The following is a 20,567-nucleotide window of genomic DNA, read 5'->3' as shown; positions in this document are numbered from 1 at the left end:
AAGGTTCATCTATATAGCAAGACCACACTCGAAGCCGGTGGGATCGATTCCTGGTCCGAACTAGGAGTTCTGGATAATTGAACAATTGTTCGGTTGTTCTTGTGCTGACCACCCAATAACCGAATGCAGACATGGTACCGGCTTAGAGAGCTTCCAATTAACAACCGTAGCAAATGGAACCTCCCACTCCTGCTCGCTCTCAATTTACAGGATACAATTTCGCACAAAGCACATCAGCTTATGAAAGTGTCGAAATCCACCCCAAACGACGGTACTTCCTCATCTTTATACCTCCGAACGATGCGAAGCACAAATTGCTCCCAACGAAAAACTTAACTCAACAATCGAGCATAAATAATTTATGATCCATTTCCGGCAAGTTCCGCACGTTCCATCCATTTTCCCTCGGTTCGTTAACTCGGCACTCACACTGCACACGAGCTGCTTGCTATTTACCACGGCACACGGAGATGCACATCATATGTTTTCGTGTGCGAGAATTTACTCACCGGATCTAAGATTGTCCCGCACAAACGTCGCCGTAAGATAGATCAACTTCTCTTCCTGCAACTTCGTCGAGCGATGTGGGAAAAGGAGAAGGTGAAAATTTATGTTTATGTTCCGGCGAGGACGAGCGTTCGTGAAAACAAATCCATCATAAACTTTTATCAATAATTTTTCATCGTTAACTTCACTACCTACTGACTGCAAGTGTGTGTATGTGTGTGTGTGTGTCAAGGTAGATAAATGCACAATGATGGGAATCCACTTCTTTTATTTTTCGTTGCCAGGAAAGTTTGTACCGTAAAACTAATATGCGGCACTCTGTGGGACGCACGTTGGAATTTGCTGGGCTGCGGTTGTGACGCAGTAAAGTTATCAATTATCAGTCATTTACTGCGGCGCGTAAAAGTCAAACCTTACCGGAAAACGGAATCGTAAACGCTACTGATGTCTGTCATTTTGGTGGATGATGTGTTTTCACAGCAGGGGCAGAACGTGTCATCACCAGGATGTGTGAAACGGGGAGATAAAATCGTTTTACGACAGCGACGACTGAAGTGGCAATTTGGGTGCAATTCTTTCGGAGTTTGGATCGGGAGAGGGAGGCTGTAGAAATGGGTAATTTAAAATTCAGGAATTTTACGCTTTCTGGAAGCTGTAAATGGGACTAAATTCGTTTTTAAAAGAATTCCTTAGCAGCTTTGAAGAATGTGGAATTGAGCGACCAAGAAATAGCACATTTCGATCCTTGACTGAGCTTTTAATTTTTGGTATTTTGAAGACGAAATAGTTCAATATTTGCGAATCTGACAAGCTGGCGTGTGTGCTGTTAAAAACATCGAAACAATCAAGAAATTTAATTGTCGCGTCCCGCCATTGTTGCAGCCATGCAACACGTTAAAGGTATGCAGTTTGTATATTGAAATGTATTGGAACACCTTAACTGAATATATAATTTAGTATATTATCATTTTCTTGATTTCCCAACAAACTTTTTCCGCAAAACAAGCCAGCTTTTCAAGCGTCATGCTGTAAAATAACTGAAAAAAGGCTACAAATGCATATGGTTTTGAAAAGCGTCTTCGGTATTGAACATGCAATGTTGTGTTCGAGATGAACGTGTTTTCGATGTGTTGCTACCTTTCATGTTTGCACATACTCATAAACGTCTTACGGGAAGGTCCTGGGGGTAAATCTAAAATCTAAAATTGCGACCGTCACGAAAAGGTGTTAGGTTTTGAACGCTTATAACTTTGTCATTTATTGATGTAACTAAAATCCTTATACACCAATCGATAGGAAATAACTCTCAAAATCTACTACAATAAATGTTTTTTCACATTTTCTATAAATAAAACTGTTGAAAAATGTACAAATAAAAAGAGAAAATTTTATCACGGTTTTCATGAAATGAACACTCTCCCCAAACCCAGTCTTCATAATCGAGTACCATTTGATTTGGTTGCACATCGTGCTGCTTGGATCTGAAAAGTTATAAAGAGCGCTGCTTTTGTGCCCCAACTCATTTTCGCTTCATACGGCGGGTGAGCATGTAGGAAGGCTGCGGTTCCTGTCAAGAGGGCAGCGTTCGAGTTTTGTACCTCGAACCTTGCGCGTCGCTACCGTCGAGATCACTGGCTGCTGGCAGCGCCGTCGCCTCGACAGCTCGCCCACGCATACTATCACCACTATATATTTTGTTAGTGTTAGCATGCGTGGTGAGCTACCAGCTACGCCAAATCGACGATCAAAGTGCTGTTTACAAAAACTGATACGTCCCTTCGAAAAAGTAATCGAGAAATACTTCTGTGTCCCAATTGCTGAGTTAAATTTAACTAGTGCTTAAACGTGACATTTTGAAAGTTATTTTCAATGTTAATTAATTAATTAATTTAGCTTTATTTAGGAGGCTTTCAGCCTTAGGCTGGTTCGCTTCCAACAATTTTCAATGTTAGAAAATCCCGGAAATTGATCGGTTTTCAAACAGAACTCAGCCACGGTTGCCAAAATTAAGTTCTAGTTGGTCAGAATTAACCACGCTCGGATAGCAGGGCTTTTCAATAACTCATCTGTTACTTTTAACCACGAGTTGAATTGGATTCGCCCATTGGGATACAGCCTTGGAAGTAAAATTTGGGTTCTTCCATAAGTGACGTAGAATTTTTGTGACCTTAAACATAATACATGGCCGGTCACAACTTCTGAAACCCCTCTCCCTCCTCAACTACTACGTTATTTATGAACGTTCCCTAATCATTGGGCAACAGTGAAAATCAGCAGCACACGCACAAAACGGGTTGGACATTTATGCGAAGTTTCGGTATTGATCGTGAATATCTCGCGATCAGAACAATTTACCTTGAAAGCCCTCCATGTAATTCTCGGTACATCTTTTATCTAAAAAAATGAATAAAAAAAAATATAGGTTTTTTATCTGATTTCCGTCCTACTAAGCGCAACCCGCGCTTTAACTCTCTTTCCTGAACGAGTTTAAACTAAAAATGGAATATTTCTGTTAAAGATGGCTTAAATTTATTTACCTTTCCATACGTACCGTTGGATTTGATAAAGAGTCACATGTTGTTGAGATATTGTTTAAAATCTAACACTACTTCTTGATTCTAAATTCGTTCTACGAGTTTCACTTCCGCCCAAAAGCATTGAAACGCCATTAGATTTTCTTCGTCCTACGGATAATGTGATCTAACAGGATTTATCTTGTAGCTTATGAACTAACGCATGGGAACAAACCTATTATTGATTTGTGTACGGTGAAATCATTGATACTATTGATCCTTTCTTATCTACACAGCAAAAAAATAATTTTGATATCACGTCAAAGTGGATGCACTACAATCATGTCGAAAATATGGTGTAATATTACTTGCTAAAAAGGACAAAATTATCATTAATACAATGCATGAACTGACATTACGCTGCTTTTACTGCATTTGTTTATTTATGTGGTCATAAAAATTACATGAAATTTTCGACATGATTGTAGTGCATCCACTTTGATGTGATATCAAAATTATTTTTTTGCTGTGTATAGAACGGAGATGGGCGATTACGACGAAGTAGCGCTCTAACCTATATTCTAAATACACACTTAAAAATAACTAATTTTACACGATACGTAATCCATCTTTGACGTAAATTATGGAACGTAAACAACATGTCATGTAAAATTAAGTGTTCTCAAACCGAAACATACGCAACTCGACGAAAAGTACGATTGATTGAATTTATTTTCTCGTTTCTTTCAACTGATTCTTATGTCATTTGGGCCGCTTGCATGTGTCGGTCTCAGGACACGGAAATTTACATGACTTTTTGGTACTGTGTAATGTTTTATTTAACGATTTCATGCGTCTAGTGAACGCACATCCATTATTTTGCATTATAAAACGGGGTGTTTCTGTGATGGGAAAAAAGGATTTTCCTCTGTTCCAAGCACTGAAATTATCAGACGTTACCTTTTAGATTATCTATGAAAATCTATCCTACTTGGAAAATTATGATATAGAACGGTTTATAAAATCCCAGATTTTATGCTGATGGGGGCGAGGTATAGCAAGCCGTTTGATTGCATAATTCTCCAAGTAGGAGGGACTTACAATGCTTTCTCTCTTAGCATACATAGCGGTACCGTCGAGTTTTTTTTAGTGATAGGTACAGTGAGAAGCTGTAGTGACCGGTGAGAAGCCCTTCAAGGTAGTCATCAGGGGCCTACCAAACTTCGACCCCAAGATGATCGAAGCCGAAATCAAGTACCGGTACAAGCTGGTCCCCATCGCAGTCTTTCGGATGACGAGGAGAGACGAAAACTTGAAGACGTACCCGGATTGCCTTTTCCTGGTGCACTTCCAGAAAGGGACGGTGACGCTCAATGCGCTGCAAGCCATCCGCTCGATTTACTCCATCATCGTACGGTGGGAGTGATACCGTGGTGGCCATCGTGACGTAACGCAGTGCCAGCGGTGCCTCAATTTTGGACACGGTACCCGGAACTGTAACATCAAGCCACGCTGCAGCTACTGCGCTCACGAACACGCCACTTCTGACTGCCCTGCGGATGGAGCCGTGGCGTTAAAATGCGCCAACTGTGGTGGTGCACATCAAGGTTCCGACAGACAGTGCTCCAAACGCGATGACTTCAAACGCATCCGAAAGCAGGCGTCAAGCAACAATCAACCAGGACGCAAGAAGGACAAAACCCCAGCATTCAGGACGGAGGATTTTCCGCCTCTTCGTGCTCCCCAGCAAAGGCAAGCAAATTCTTGATTCTGCCAAACCCCCCTTGGATTCTGGAGACAACCACCAGCGCCAAACAACAACCCCGATCTGTTCCCAGCAGATGAACTGATGGAAATCTTCGTCAAGAAGACCGGTGCTCTTCGTAAGTGCCGCAATAGGCCCGAGCAGATCCAAGTCCTCGATAATTTCATCATCCAGTATGGTGTCTAAACCGCTAACTATCGTCACCAGAAATGCTTGCTCTGTAAGAGTTAATTAGATTGAGCTTGATGACTTCCTCCGCAAGCACAGCATCGACGTGGGCCTTCTAACCGATACCCATCTAAAGTCCGGCGACAGCTTCTGGTTTCCTAACCACAACATTATTCGGCTTGATCGCACCAGCTCCAAGTGGGTGTGTTGCGGTCGTCGTCAAGAAAGGGATAAAATACCACAGTCTGTCCCATATCGACAGTGTATCGCCAGCAGTGGACTAGTGGCTAAATTCAAGAAGGACCTGTCGACCATACCCTGTACCGGTTTGCGCTTCGTAGTTGGAGGAGTTCTAAACGCTGGCCATGAGGCCTGGTGGAACTACCAGCAGAACCAGAATGGTCGTCTGCTGTTGAACCACTCACAGCATGGGCTGTATTCCGTTTGGTTTTCGGATGAGCCAACATTTATCTCACCGGCAGGTAGCCCACCCAAGTAACAATTTTGGTTTTATGAGGGTTCTGTAGATCATGATTTAGATTTGTAGAATGCTATAAAACCGCGATAAAACCTGCAATGTTACTTGGGCATCGACGCTTGACCTGTTCCTGACAAATATCGACTTGTCCAAGCCGGTAGCCTTGAACGAACTCAGCTCCGACCACCAACCGGTGGTGGCTGAACTGGGCTGCAACGTGGCTCCTGCTTCAAGCCTGCGCAAGGACTATCATCGCGTAAACTGAGCCCAGTTTGGACGCGTGGTAGACAGGCACATCAGCGTTGGAGGGACTCCACCAAGCCATAACCGTGGCTGACGAGGCGTGCGTCCGACGAGTTCCTGTTATGGGTAAGTTTATTGCCATTGATTCCCACCCCAAGCAACACGGCTTGTCATAAAGAAGTTGAAAATACTTTGTAATGACTAACGCAAAGAATCACTAATACTTTATTATACATCATTTAATACATTTATACAACCTAAAAAGCGCAAGACACGGAGCTTATACAACTAAATACTGGTCTTATAACATGTTTTGGAAACATCATAAAAACCAGCGACAAAAAAAAACCATAAAAAAATCTTGAGCATGGGATTCGATCACTGGTCCTTGGCGTGGTAGACTTGTTTCTACCTAACTAGACCAACACCGCTTGATGAAAGGTTTGTTATAAGTATCTATCATGTTCTTGCCAATGGCATGAACATTATTTTCTCGTTCAACACGCCTTCGATCCGTCATGAAGACGTTTTGTTAGTAGCAAAGCGTACATCTAATTGCCAGAATGTTATTTAAACGTATTTTCAACCCCTTTTAAGACAACCTGCACATTTTCAGTTGTATTAATTTATGAGATGTCATAAAAAAGTATTTTAAACTTTCTTTATAACAAACCTCCGAATACCTCATAAGAAACTGTCAATCACTGAGTGAAGAGACAGTCGACTCAATGGCACCGTCAATGTTTACGTCAATCTGGATTGATTTTGTATACGACAAGTTTAATAGGGGTATTAAAACAGTAAGATGCACGTTCAAATAACATTTAAAGATAAAAGCAAAAGAAAACTATTTTGGATAATGTTGAATCGAAGAAGTATGAAGAAAACATCTTTAAACCTCATATATAACGTAGGATGTTTTCTGCATCTCTTATAATACATTTATACAACAATCTGTTCTAATTCTTTTTCAAAAGATGTTTTATGTGTTACTTGGGACACCCAACTCTTGATTCACCTGAGAAATGTTCGTAGACGCCAGTTCCAAAGAACCGGAGATCTAACGAGGAAACGTGAAATGGCCGATCTGAACAAGGAGGTTGCTTCCAGAATGGTCTCACTCCGGAACGAAAGTTTCAGGCGGCTCGTCCAGAATATTGACGACCGCTTCAGACCAAGACGCACTCCAAACCCATTCCACCACTCAAAGATGAAAATGATGACGATCGGCTCATAATCACCCCTCAGGAGAAAGCAAATGCGATTGGTGAGCATATTGCCAAATCGAACTTGCTTGGCTTCCACATCCAAAGTCCGCTCGAAGTTCAGGTTGAGCAATCCGTACTCATCCTTGATTTCTCCCCTTGTGCTCAGCGCAGAAATGCACCAAAAACATGAAGGCCCTCGGGTTCGACGGAATAAATATTCAACGTAGTGTTGAAAAATCTCAGCATGAGGGTTCACTCTCTGCTGGCAGCTGTCTTCAACAGATGCTTGGAACTGCACTACGTTCCAGGTATCTGGAAGACAACAAAAATTATACCAATCCGCAAACCCAGGAAGGACCTAACGCTAGCTTCAAGCTACAGACCGATCAGCCTCCTTTCAGCGCTGAGCAAATTGTTCGAGAAACTCATTCTCAATCGTTTGCTCAAGTTTGTCGAGGAACACAACATTCTCCTACCGGAACAGTTTGGGTTCAGGAAGGGGCACTCCACAAATCATCAGCTAGTACGAGTGATGAATAACATCCCAAGTAACAAGGCTGTATCTAAGTCCACAGCGATGGCATTGTTAGACGTTGAGAAAGCGTTTGACAATGTGTGGCACAATGGGCTTGTATACAAGCTTTGTAACTTCAACATTCCTTGTTAAAATCACCCGTAACTACCTTCAGAAAAGGTCGTTCAGGGTATCGTTGAATGGCTGCCTTTCAAACACGTTCTCCATCCCAGCAGGTGTTCCGCAAGGAAGTCTGTTGGGGTCTTTGTTTTACAGCATCTACACTTCTGACATACCTCCCCTCGGAGGTGGCTGCGTGTTCTTCCTGTTCGCTGATGATACCGCAATAACCGTCAAGGGTAGGATGCCTCGCGAAATAACAAACAAGCTCCAACGATGTCTTGACGCCTTTACTGATTATGCACCATCGGCAATCACCCAAACTAAAACCGGCTCCCTCTTGTACTGTAATCATGGATGGCACAAGGGTTGAGTGGTCTGCCGAAGTAACCTATCTCGGGATGTTGTTTGACGAAAAGCTCCTATTCCGCTCGTATGTGGAAAAACCGTAATCAAGTGTTCCGCCTTGGTTAGGTGTCTGTATCCGCTGATTTGCCGTAGATCTCGCCTCTCAAGGGTGAACAAACTGGCTGTCTACAAACAAATAATAGCACCTGCGATCCTCTACGCAGCTCCGGTGTGGGAATCATGTGCACAGACTCACAGGAACAAAATCCAGGTCGCTCGGAACAGAGTGCACAGGATGATCCTTGATCGTCCCTTTGACACAAGATTTCAAAGCCACTTATGGGCTACTTCATCACTAACTATTTTGTTCTGAAAAAATCTTAATAATTAGCAAACCCTGGTTGGTCATATTATTCTACGAAAGAAAAAAAAAATACAGCGACACAGGTAAGCGTGATTGCCTCTCATCCAAGCGCCTGGGTTCGATCCCAGTTGGCACCGTTCTGAGGCATAAGATCTTAGTAAAGCTAGTATAGTCGTTGGCCCCTGGTCCATGAGTTGATGGGTCGATTGGTAGGGTCCAGGTGTGGGAGCTGCTTTCCTGGCGTCGGTAGCATTGGTGTTTATTACGAAAAACAAGGAATAGTTTGGACGCCAAATCAATTCATTTCCCAAAAATGTCTTCAATTGTGTTCTTCTATAGCCGAATTTTAAAAAGTCCCTTAAATAAGCCTAAGGAAAAATGGGGCAAAAACGGCTAAATAGTTTACGAAAGGTTTCCTTAAAAAATCTTCATCCTATGATTGTCATCATAATGGAAGGTCACAATTGCCGTGGCGAAGAAATTAGTAGGGTCTCCTTTTCGGTTGATTCACTCAAGCAATTAAATTTTCATTTTCAAATAATCATCATTGGTGCAAGGAATCAAACAAGCAATCACAATATACAACCTTAAAACAACTCAGTAAAACAGGTGCTGCAAATCACACACACACACAATTCAAGCTGAACAATGCATTAGGTCCTAAGTAACATCAACGGATTATCTTTATCGAGTTTCTCTTTCGTTAATAACATGGGTTCAGAACCGATTCTCGTCGTGTTTGTCGTAATGTCTTAACATGGCCGAGAGGATTCAAAGAGAAAATCAACGAACAGAATCTGTCAATGTTACTTAGGACCTAATGCATTGTTCAGCTTCAATTGTACTCAGGTAACATGAAACGGATCAAAAATCAAAAGCACATACCATCCTAGCTAGCTCATCGGTACTCATCGTGGCATCATCGGGATAGTAGGATTTGCGTGTGCGTGTGACATTTTTGTTGTAGTTGTAGTTGTGATGGTGGAAAGTAGTAATGGAATTCATGGATGACGATGATGATGATTGTGATGGAGAGTAGGAGGAAGCTCTGGAGCGATAGCGTACCTTTGTGCCGACTTCTCTCGTCGAGATGCCCATCTTCTCGTGGTGCCTCAACTGCACCGGGTAGATGATCTGGTAGGAGTTTCTACCGATCTTTTCCACCAGCTCCTGATTCTGCTGGTGCTCCTTGAGTAGACGTTCCACCTCACCTGTTGAGAGAGATAGCAAAGGGAGAAAAGATTAGAAAGTGCTAAGTAGATCAAATAGAATCAGATTTTCCGCTTCGTAATAAATCCAGAAAGGACTTTGCCATAATCGCACTTGACGAACCAACTCGACCCGGGCTCCGGGGTGCGAGAGCGAATGATGCTGTGTCACCAGCACCATCCATCGTCCATCGTCACACCTTTACCGGTGATTTATGAGTTCGTCAAGAGGGGCTGCGTATTTTTTGGCTGTCGAGTAGCTTTCCGTACCAACAACGACGTGTACATGACATTTACAAAGTGCTCTTAAAAGCAGATGCATGTCGGGCCACTATTAAACCGTTGGACCTATTTTGTCCCGTCCTGTTCTGGCAATTGGGAGTTCGGGTGGGGCTCTGTCGCTTGGTTTTTCGAGCAATAGGGTTATCTTGTGGTGGTAATTGTTCTTCCGACCTTTCTACCGTTCGTTGTTTCAACAGCTGACAAAATTGCTCGCTAAACTCTTCAATGCCGAGAGGTCAAATGTCTCAATATCCAGGCAGTGCGTCTCCTCATTTTAATACCAGACACACACTGAGGCGGGTACCAACAGACGGATGTACCACAACCGGTAGGTGGCGAGAGCAAGTTTTAATTTAATTTCCATTTCGCTAAAACTGTAATTAAATTAAATGAAAATAATGCCATTTGCGAACGAACGCTGCTAAAGCATTCTAGCAGGGGCATTTCCATTTTGTCAACTACCGGCCACTCACTCCATTTCTGTACGGTGCGGACGGAGTGTTTTCTTCGCCTCCAGGACACGAATCGAAATAATTGACTTTTTGCGCTTTGACGACGCTCTGGGCACACAAACGATTTTGTCTACTCGTTTGGTAAAAACTCGTCATCAACTGTCATTAGCCAGGGATGCCAGATATACAGACATGTCTGTATTTAAACAGACATTCTTGCTTACAGACCTAATTCAGACATTGGGAAAAGGTTACAAATTTATGAAGAATTCAATATCTATCAACATCCTAGTTTCTCCGACTACGGGGGATCGCAGTCTCGCAGATTTACTCGAATTTGCATTTCAGATTTTGGGTGTGGCGTGATTTTGGTATGGATTAGTTACACTAGCCCAACGAACATTGAATGTTAAATAAGATTCTTATTCAGACAAAAATCAGCTTCTATGTATGTATGTATGTAAGATAGCCACCATCCCTTCAAGACTTGTCTTGTATGCAGCTCCACTTAATAGCAAGATCAATTTGAGCTACCGATCTGAATTCACTATATCGCTGTATGAAGGGCCAAAAACGGAGGGGTGGACCCGTAAGCAGAGACACTTACGCGAAATCCACGGGAATTTAAGAATCTCCTTCCAACGATACGCTCCAACAAATCGAATAACACAATTTGCAATACTTATTAAGCTTCCTACTGGATGGTTTGTTAAGAAAGGGCGCGTCAATCGCCCTGAAACTGTTGGAGTAAAATTCACACCACCACAATCGAATCGGTAGGATAAAGAAAATGATAGTGTTTATTCCCTCCTAGACTCCGGCTGTCAATCATACCATCGTCCAGTTTCAGTTTGAAGGATACCCTGATGCTCCCTCCCAACCCAGTATTTATTTATATAATGAAAATGTATGCAATGGAGAAATGAAATATATCAGAACATTAAAATATGACATAATGAAATACATTTATATGGATAATGTAGTTGCTACTGCAATGAGGAAGTATTTAACATATAATAAGATGCAGCTCTACACCTCCTCAGCTCACAACAGGTGGATGCAACACTGAAATGTATAGGATATATTAAGCAATTAAATATATTTTGCTCGAATGATACTAACAATAATGCTAAAAATTGTGATGAATAACTAACATGACGAGAAATAATCTGCTTAATAATTATAAACATATAATATTATTTAATGTTTCTGCTTCATAAGCTTCATATTAATTTCAATGACTTGCTTGGGTAAACTGAAATATTAAGCTAAAGGTAATAGTATATCATGCAATGTATAATTTATACAATATATGTAGTGAAATGCAAAATGTATGTATGTATGCAGGTATTTTCTTAAATCACAGAAAATATAACAAAATACCAGTGGCGTCCCGTAACCTCTCTATTTACCTTTGGTGCACAGATTTAATGCCATATTCATATTCGAATCGGTTGAAAATACACTCAATCTTCTAGTTTACTCGATATCTATCTATTGCAAGCAATGTATTGATTATTATTTATGTTTTGAGAGTTGGTGCACAGGTAGATCGAGGTTAAGGAAACGCCACTGGAAAATACAGAAAACCTCGATTTTAGTCACTCAAATTCTTAACACTCAAGCTATATATGAATATTTTAATTGCATGGTATGATTGAACTCAACTTTGCCTATTTAATGAATCCACAATTTAAGTAAAGAATCGATTTGCTAAATAATCGAGGTTGTTTGAGCATACAAGAGTTATAAAAATAAGCATCAATGATTAATTCTTGAAATAGCAAAACTCTGCAAAGGTAAAACAATTTAATAACATATGGTGATATTCAATTTATTCTCTGAAAACCATAGATATCATATTATATTATTATAAAATAAATGTAAATAACAATGATTTGATATTTGATACACCTTCTGTAAATGAAACTTATAGTTACAATGATATAATGAGATTTTAAATATGTGAAATAAAAATAATTTATTAGTCAAGCAATATATAAAATATAATGAATGTAAAATAAAAAAGTACCGTAAAACAATGAATGTTTTCCAAATTTTATATTTTTAAAACAAGTACTGAGGATCCAAGAGTTAATTCGTTAGTAATATGTTGAACGAAAATTAAAGCATTTGCACTATTTTTTTAGTTTTGTGACCTAACTTCTGCATTTTGATTTGGGGTTACTTTGATAATGCTCGATGAATGTAGAAAAAAAATGAGTGAAACTCAAACAATTTAGTTCTATAAATATGAAACTTTGAATGAGTATATAATCAGAAAACTTTAAAAGCAATAATAATTCAACATTGAATTTGTGATGGCTGCATCGGAAAAACATTTCGTAAGTGATGGTTTGCGTGCTTTTTCAAAAGCGCGAAAAACACGAAAATGGTTTTTTTACTATTTTTGTAAAATATGTAACACATACTATATAAAACTATGTACAATATCAACGGAAATACCCTAAGCTACAATATGGAATCAATGTTTGTTATTTGGAAAACGCACAGCGAGTAAATTTATTCTTTATATTATACTATCAAAGTTGATCACATTATCAAAGATACCTCGTTTTACGGTACTACAAAATACAAATAAGCTCGATTTTAGTTAACCTCCGTACATTTAACTGATTTATTAGATATTTTATTGGAATTGAAACAAAATCTTTAATATGCACCATGGAATCTTTAAACGCAATATGGAATGCTTTTATAAATATTGGTAAACTTTAATAATGAATCAATAGTCAGAAAAATCAAGGTTATTTGGACAGTTAACAGTTTTCATGCACTTGTTATCATGCATTACAATGATGTGAACGAAGGCTGAAAAAGTGTAATGGTATTATTCTAAAAAAATTCCATCATCGAAGAGCTGAGCATCTACTTAAAGATTTAAATCAATAAATCCAGCCTAAACGGAGGACTCACGAACACAATAAGCTCCCCCATCACTCATATTCCGAATCTGATTATTAAATGAGTATTTACAAGTATACAATTAAATATATCAACAAGTAATGGAATTTTCTCTCCGGGAATGGATAAATAAAATGGTTAATTGCTCTGTCATATAAACGTTGGACATACATTAGAGAAAATCAATCAATGTTACGTTGCTTCTTCCAGTTGTGTTTTGATCCTGTTTTAAATATTTGTCATTGAATATATAATAATAATATAATAGGACCTGGGATTTATTAAAACTCAAACTCCACGGTGGTGCCCTTTACACAAGAATAAGCCTCTACTGCCGATGATCTTTTAAACCTGGAGACAAAAAAGCTACGAAAAAGCCTTCATTAAATTCTACTCATACGCGATGTTAATAAAAAATAATAAGATTCTCTTGAATGGGTCGCGTCGCGTCGCGTCCACTCCGGCCGCGGCCTAAGACGGGTACAGAATCCATAGAACATTCACATTTTTGAGCTACCGTGCCCCTTACTTCACGCTTGACGCTTTACCAGCGTAAAAGCTAGCAATGCTAAATAGAAATTACTGTACATAAGTAATACAAATCGGTATTTTTGGTAGCACTGGTAGCAAGCTCCAATTTCCGATGCGCTGCAACTCCGTTGTCAGTATATTCTAATACACACGTACACGCTTATGTTATACAACTAAATAGAGATCCATCGAAGAAGTGCGAGCCAGAGAGAAACGCATTGATTGGAAAACAATGAATCCCTCCATTTCCGTGTGCTAGATAGAGAAAGACGATAAAACGTTATAAAGCTCTATGCAGATGAGAATCGAATTAGATTTCAACGCTGTTCCCCTGCAAGCGAGTAGTTCGTCAGATCCAAAAGCGAGCCAACGAAAGAGACGATCAGTTTCACATTACTCGATCTCCTGTCCCTGTCATGGATTCCAAGTCATAAAAGCAAGACAAATGACACCCGTGGATGGACCATCTCTTGCAACTCAGCACACTCAAAGGAGGGAAAGTGGAAGCCTGTGAAAATGCAATGGTATCCGAAAAACATAGCTAAGGGCAGGAGGAGAAGCTATCCTTTCCAAAATTTTACGTGATACAGTTTATGGATGCCCCCTTAGTGAAAGAGAAAGATAGAAATAGGTAGATGGTAGAATGGAGAGATCTCACCAATATTGATATGCGTCTGTGTTCCGTATTAGCCGCACGGGCACGCTCGTACTCATAGTTGTGTATGTATTTGCTTAGCAAACACATTTTACAATCATCGTACGCCGGTTCCACCGATTCTGCTGCATCTTCAACAAACACAACACGAGCCTTTTTGCACATACATAAGCTTGCCCAAAATCGAATGCTTTTAGCTTTTCGGAATTCACAAATGACTTCGTTTTTTTTTCATCTTTTCTACATTCACTAACACAAAACAAAAAATTTGCATCCGCCATTTCTTCAAGCCCATTTCACTATGATGGCATTGGACTTTTTTCTTTTAACTTCCGTTCACTGCACATCCTCTGAATAGAGTCATTATCAGTCATTTAATAATGTCTTGAATGACAATTTAATCACTCCTCCATGCAGCCGAACTAATAAACTCGCCGACACATATATAAAAATACAGATATACCGGGAGAAAACTTATGCACATCCACTCACGGCAAAACCACGATCCGAACTGTATTCAGACAAAAATCAGCTTCTTCAGCTAAAACAAGGTTGATTCAACTGTTGATCAACTCAAATTGTTTGTTGGGAAGTCTGAATGCAGAGAAGTTTAAATTTATTTAAAGACTCCATTTCCAACTAAATAAGCGCTGTTTGAAAGCAGAATAAACTAGTTTTTGCTGATGTATTATGTTTTGCTTCAATAAGCTTCTATTCGTCTTTCAATATTTGTTGTGTTGTTATGATTTCAAGGACAAAAGTTAAAATAGTTATAATAGCTTTTGTAAAAAAACATGTCAATTGTTAGTTGATCATGACAGCTTTCTCGCCGATGATCTGCACATGCCAAGTTTTGGCTTATAATATGATTATGAAGATAACATGATTATGCAATGCGATACATTCCTTAGGATAATGGACACCCTCTCTTAAGAATGGGAGCTCAGGTGCCTGACCTCTTTTGAACCATAAAATATGTAGTTGGAGATGATTAACCTCAAATATCATAGCCATCAATAGAGTTGATAGTTCCGTTAGAGTACGGCAGGGTAAAAATTGTATTTAGAGAGTAGAAAACGAGCAAAGATCAATTTTGAGGAAGGCACGAATCGGGTAGATCATCTCCTATACCAAACTCCCCTATTGCGGAAGGATGGTGAAGAGTATATTCGGAGGCAGTTCCTATAATAGTAATGTACCATGAAAAGGTGATCTACCAGCGTTACTGGTTTGAAATGGGTTTCAGTATAAAACTGATCAAAAACTTGTTTATGCTAAAAGTTCAAAAAAAATTTCAAAAATTGTAGTCTAAGATTTTTTGTGGATATTATAGTATACAACTTTTCCCGAAAGAAAGCATTTTTTATCAGCTTTTTAATTAACAATAATCATACATTATCGATGTGAGCTTTTTTTTTGTTAAGGCCTGTTCACTTTATAAAATGGACTCTCACTTTAGATCACAACTTCTTTTGTTTGTCTACTTAGCTGGAGGATTTCTTCGGCAACTATGAAGTTCTATTTATAAGCAACATACCAACAATTTTCTATAACAACCATCGCCATCGGGATCGCGGAAGGTACTCCCAATTCACTTCAACACCGATCTTCCCATCGTCAGAATTAGAATTGAGTCCCCAATCCCGGTGTCAATCGAAAATGTTTACCTACCCAACGGTAAAATTCTGGACCTTCAAAACAGTCTCCAACGATCGCTAGATTCGATAACCGGTCCTCTCCTTATCCTCGGTGACTCTAATGGACACCAGCCATCCTAGGGGAGCCCTAAAGTAAATCCTTGCAGCTCTGTTATCGCTGAGCTAACGCAATCACTCAATCTAGTGATCCTCAATGATGGATCCAACACCTTCGTTCGCGGTCAAACCGATGCCGCAGTCGATATATCAGCGGCCAGTCCCACCATTACCGGAAAGCTTTTATGGAGGGCCCTAGAGGACCCAGCCTGGAGCGACCATTATCTGATAGTTATCTCGCTGGGGAGATCCCCATCCAGAAACCCCAGGCGTCCCATTTCCATACGAGCAAGCCAACTGGGAGCTTTTCGATCAAGCTGTTACCCATGCATCCAACGAACACCCGCCGACAAATATGGAAGAACTAATGGAGAATATCCTTGAGGCAGCGAGTACCGCAATACCAAAGACCAGTCCGTAGCCTGGGAGGAAACCTCTCCCCTGGTGATGTGCCCAAACAAAATCAGCAATTAAAGCAAGAAGAAAGGCCCTTCGTGTTGCAAATTAAGGACCACCCCGATAAAGAGCGAGTTACCGAACCAAGAGAAACCACTGCCGCCAAGCCATTAGGGACGCCAAAAAGATCAGCTGTTGTTGGATGCTGTTCCACTTTCCATCAACGCTCCTTTCCTTCTCGACGAGCTCAATCACGCCCTCAGCCGAGGCAGTGCAAAATCGGCAAGTCCGAACGAGAAAGCATATCCCATGCTACACCATCTGCCACTGGAAACCAAACTCATATTTCTCGGCATTCTCAACAAGACCTGGATCGGCAACACCTTGCCTTACGAGTGGTTACATAGCTTAGTGGTTCCTATACCCAAGAACGGGTAAGCAACTCTTTCCCCGGGAGATTTCCGACTCATCTCCTTAAGCTGCAGTATTAGCTAGACTCTCGAGCGCATGGTGAAACGTCCCTTGATAGGTTTTCTCGAAGGTAATAACCTCTTAGACCACCGGCAACACGCTTTTCGGCCTGGACTTACTTTGCAGCTATGGATGATATTTTACAAGATGCGATGGAAAAAGGGCTCCACGTCAATATTGCATCCTTGGATTTGGCCAAGGCCTACCACCGCACTTGGACACCTTGTGTAATTCAACAACTTGCAGCCTGGGGTCTTTTTGAATAATTTCCTCCGTAACAGATCCTTCCAGGTGCTGGTCGGATATCACCGCTCCTCCGTCAGGGCGGGAAAAATCCAGATACCACAGGGTTCCGTCATAGCCGTCATTTTTGACGTTGGATAACGTCTTTCGGCAACATACGGGGGTACAAAATTGAAAACAGTCATTTTGGATGCGTTACGAAAAATTAAAAGATTTTGAACGATAATAACTCAACCGTCTCTCGATAGATTTACGAGATTATGGCATCAATCGATTGGAAATATTTCTAGCAATTTGCTGAATGTTTTAAAACTATTGATTTCATTCTGTAAACTATTGAAAAATGGTTAAAAGTAAACCATTGTCTAAAGATGGTGAAAATCGATTGATTTTTTTTTTATATTCTTATACTTTCTCCAACCGAGACATCAGATGCGAGTATCTGACACCTCTGATATTTTCTGTTCTACTATATAAGCGTCCAACAAGGTCGCCCGTTCCATCATTGTCTATCCGATCGTCGACCCAGCAGCAGAGCAGCAAAGCAGCAGTACCAGAGCAGCGGAAGCAGAGCAACGGCAGCAGAGCAGCGGCAGCAGAGCAGCGGCAGCAGAGCAGCGGCAGCAGAGCCTGGGGGCGAAAGGGCAACTACGCCGAGTGCGTTGGTGCCAGTGCTCCGGTATACTGGGCCGCCGTCATGGAATGCCCAGCTGCTGCAGTTCTCAATCGGTCGTATTCACCGTCTGCCGAGCGCGTTGGAAAAATGACCCTTTTCAGGGCCACAACATTATCAAGAATGAGTTTAACAATTAATTTTCTAATGCCTTTCCGACACTTGAATATCGAAAGTTGAATCTTCGCAGAGCCATAGATTCCATTTTTATTGCATTTCTACAAAACTTATTTCAGAATTGAACTCGTCTTCACAGACTGTGTGAAGAAGAACGATGCATCATCGAGCACAACCCGTTCCGTTCCAAAATCGTCCTCATCACAACCTCCAAAACAACCATCTACCTTCTCGACATCTCTCTCTTTCCAGAATATCACAGTTACACTTAAATTTGGGGACTATACTGGGGTGTGGGAACGCTGGAAGGGGAGATGCTGTCTGTCTTCGAACTACCAACATCATTCCAAAGCTCCTCCAGGGCGACAGAGTAAAACAAACCCAACAACATCAGCCCAACAAAACGGCCCTTTTCAGGGCCACCAAACTTTCGCAAAAGAGTTATTAAGGAATATTCCTAAAATATAATATACACAATTAAGTACAACACATAACAGACGTTATCCAACGCCAACCCTGCGGTCGTATCTAGTATACAACCCTTCCAACTTTTTTCTTTGTGGCTACGAACGGAATCTTCGTTGCTCCTCCTAAAGGTATTTATGTCCTCGTTTACTCGGATGACATTGTGTTAATGGCTATCGGCCACGCTCTCAAAGCATTGCAAAGAAAGCTACAGGTAGCTGTTTCAGCAACCCAAAGATGGGCTACCCAGGTAGGCTTCGTGCTATCTGTCCAGAAAAGTGTGGTCTCCCACATCTGGCGTTCCTTCCGCAATCCCCTACGAACAGCCATCAAATGCGGTGGTATACCGATACCTTTCAGGAAAACTATTTCAATACTTGGAGTAATCCTGGACTGACATTCGTCTCACATTTTAATGATGTAAGGAACAGTTGTCACACTCAGCTGAACCTACTCCGGACAATGTCTAAGCCGCACGAGAGCAACAACCGCGAAGCCCTGCTTAAGATTGCCAAAGCAGTCGTTCATGGCAGGCTCTTTTATGGGGTTGAGATCACATGTGCTGCTAACGACTTGTTATCCTCCAAGATCACACCCATCTAAAGGGTTTTCCAATAGGGATTTCCTAACTTTGACAGTTAATTGCGGCCATATTGTTGTGAGCTACAAGTGTCATTTATTCTGTGTGTCTTGCCAAATTATCATGGAGATTTATAGCGTCCAATAGCACGTGAAAATGACAAAATTGTTTTATCAAACTAAGTGTTTTGTTGCGAGTAACGTTTCAGGCGCATCGCCCATTTTACGGTCGCAACAATCGTCCTACCGAGAAGACTATTCGCAATGTGGTGAAAAAATTCGAGGAAACTGGTTCGGTGAACGCTCAACCACCACCCGTATGTCAACGGAACGCAAGGTCTGCCGAGAATATCACCGTTGTACGTGAAAGTGTGCAGGAGAACCCGCAGCAGCCGATTCCGCGCTGCGCACAAGAACTGGGCCTCTCGCAAGCTTCAACTTGACGAATTCTGCGTCGAGACTTGGGTCTGCACCCATACGCGATCCAATTGACCCAGGAGCTCAAGCTTAACGATCATAGACAGCGCCGTGTGATCGCTGATTGGGTTTTGGAGCAGTTGAAAAAATTTCTTCAGCGATGAGGCCCATTTATGGATGAACGGGTATGTGAACAAGCAGAATTGTCGAATTTGGGACAAGACCAATCCACACGAGGTCCACCAAGTGGCAATGCATCCCTAGAAAGTTACTGTTTGGTGTGCATTTTAGGCCGGAGGCGTCATCGGTCCGTGTGTGTGCAATCAGGCTAAGGCCTTGTTGTCCTCTGCTGTCCGAAGAAGTCGTCTCCACTCTACTCGATCCATGGCCACAGTTCGCCAGCTTCGTGGTCTGCGAAGGGTCCGCACCTCACCTTCTACTTGATCGATTCACCTGGCCCGCTGCGTGCCTCTTCTTCTTGTTCCTGTTGGGTCGCTTTATAGAACCATTTTCACTGGGTCGTCGTGCGGCATTCTTACGACGTGCCCAGCCCACCGTAGTCGCCCAATTTTTGCAATGTGGACGATGGATGGTTCTCCCAGCAGCTGGTGCAATTCGTGGTTCATTTGCCTCCTCCACGTTCCGTCATCCATCTGCACTCCACCGTAGATGGTACGCAACACCTTCCGTTCGAAAACACCAAGGGCACGTTGGTCCTCGTGGCCGTAGAAGACCACCGGTCTAATCAGCGTCTTGTAGACAGTCAACTTCGTGCGGCGGCGAATTTTATTCGACCGGAGCGTCCTCCAGAGTCCAAAGTAGGCATGATTCCCTGCCATAATGCGTCTTTGAATTTCTCTGCTGGTATCATTTTCGGCGGTCACCAGTGAGCCCAAATACACGAACTCATCGACCACCTCGATTTCGTCACCATCAATCTGAACTCGGGGTGGGAGAACCTCTTCCTTTCATGTATTTTGTCTTTGATGCGTTCATGGCAAGTCCAATCCACCTAGCTTCAGTTTTCAGTCTGATGTACGTTTCCGCCATCATCTCAAAGTTCCGTGCCATAATGTCAATGTCATCGGCGAAGCCAAGGAGCTGGATGGACTTCCTGAATATCGTGCCACTCGTGTCTATCCCAGCTCTTCTGATCACACCTTCTAAGGCG

General features: G+C 41.5%; 1 protein-coding gene across 1 annotated transcript in view; it reads right to left on the bottom strand.

Moving 5' to 3' along the window:
- Positions 1–20,567, bottom strand: part of mmd (mind-meld) — a 1,436,357-nt gene that overhangs the window by 700,772 nt on the left and 715,018 nt on the right. The window contains exon 4 of the mRNA XM_065226841.1: positions 9,294–9,439. Coding sequence (XP_065082913.1) covers positions 9,294–9,439 — 146 coding nt within the window. The remainder of the gene's footprint in view (positions 1–9,293; positions 9,440–20,567) is intronic.

The sequence above is a fragment of the Ochlerotatus camptorhynchus genome, unplaced genomic scaffold (assembly GCF_037179485.1).
Source record: "Ochlerotatus camptorhynchus isolate MF236.1 unplaced genomic scaffold, CSIRO-AGI_Acam_v1.1 ptg000262l, whole genome shotgun sequence".
NCBI classification, from domain to species: Eukaryota; Metazoa; Arthropoda; class Insecta; order Diptera; family Culicidae; genus Ochlerotatus; species Ochlerotatus camptorhynchus.
The sequence above is the reverse complement of the archived record's forward strand: the minus strand, read 5'-3'. Positions and strand labels throughout refer to the sequence as shown.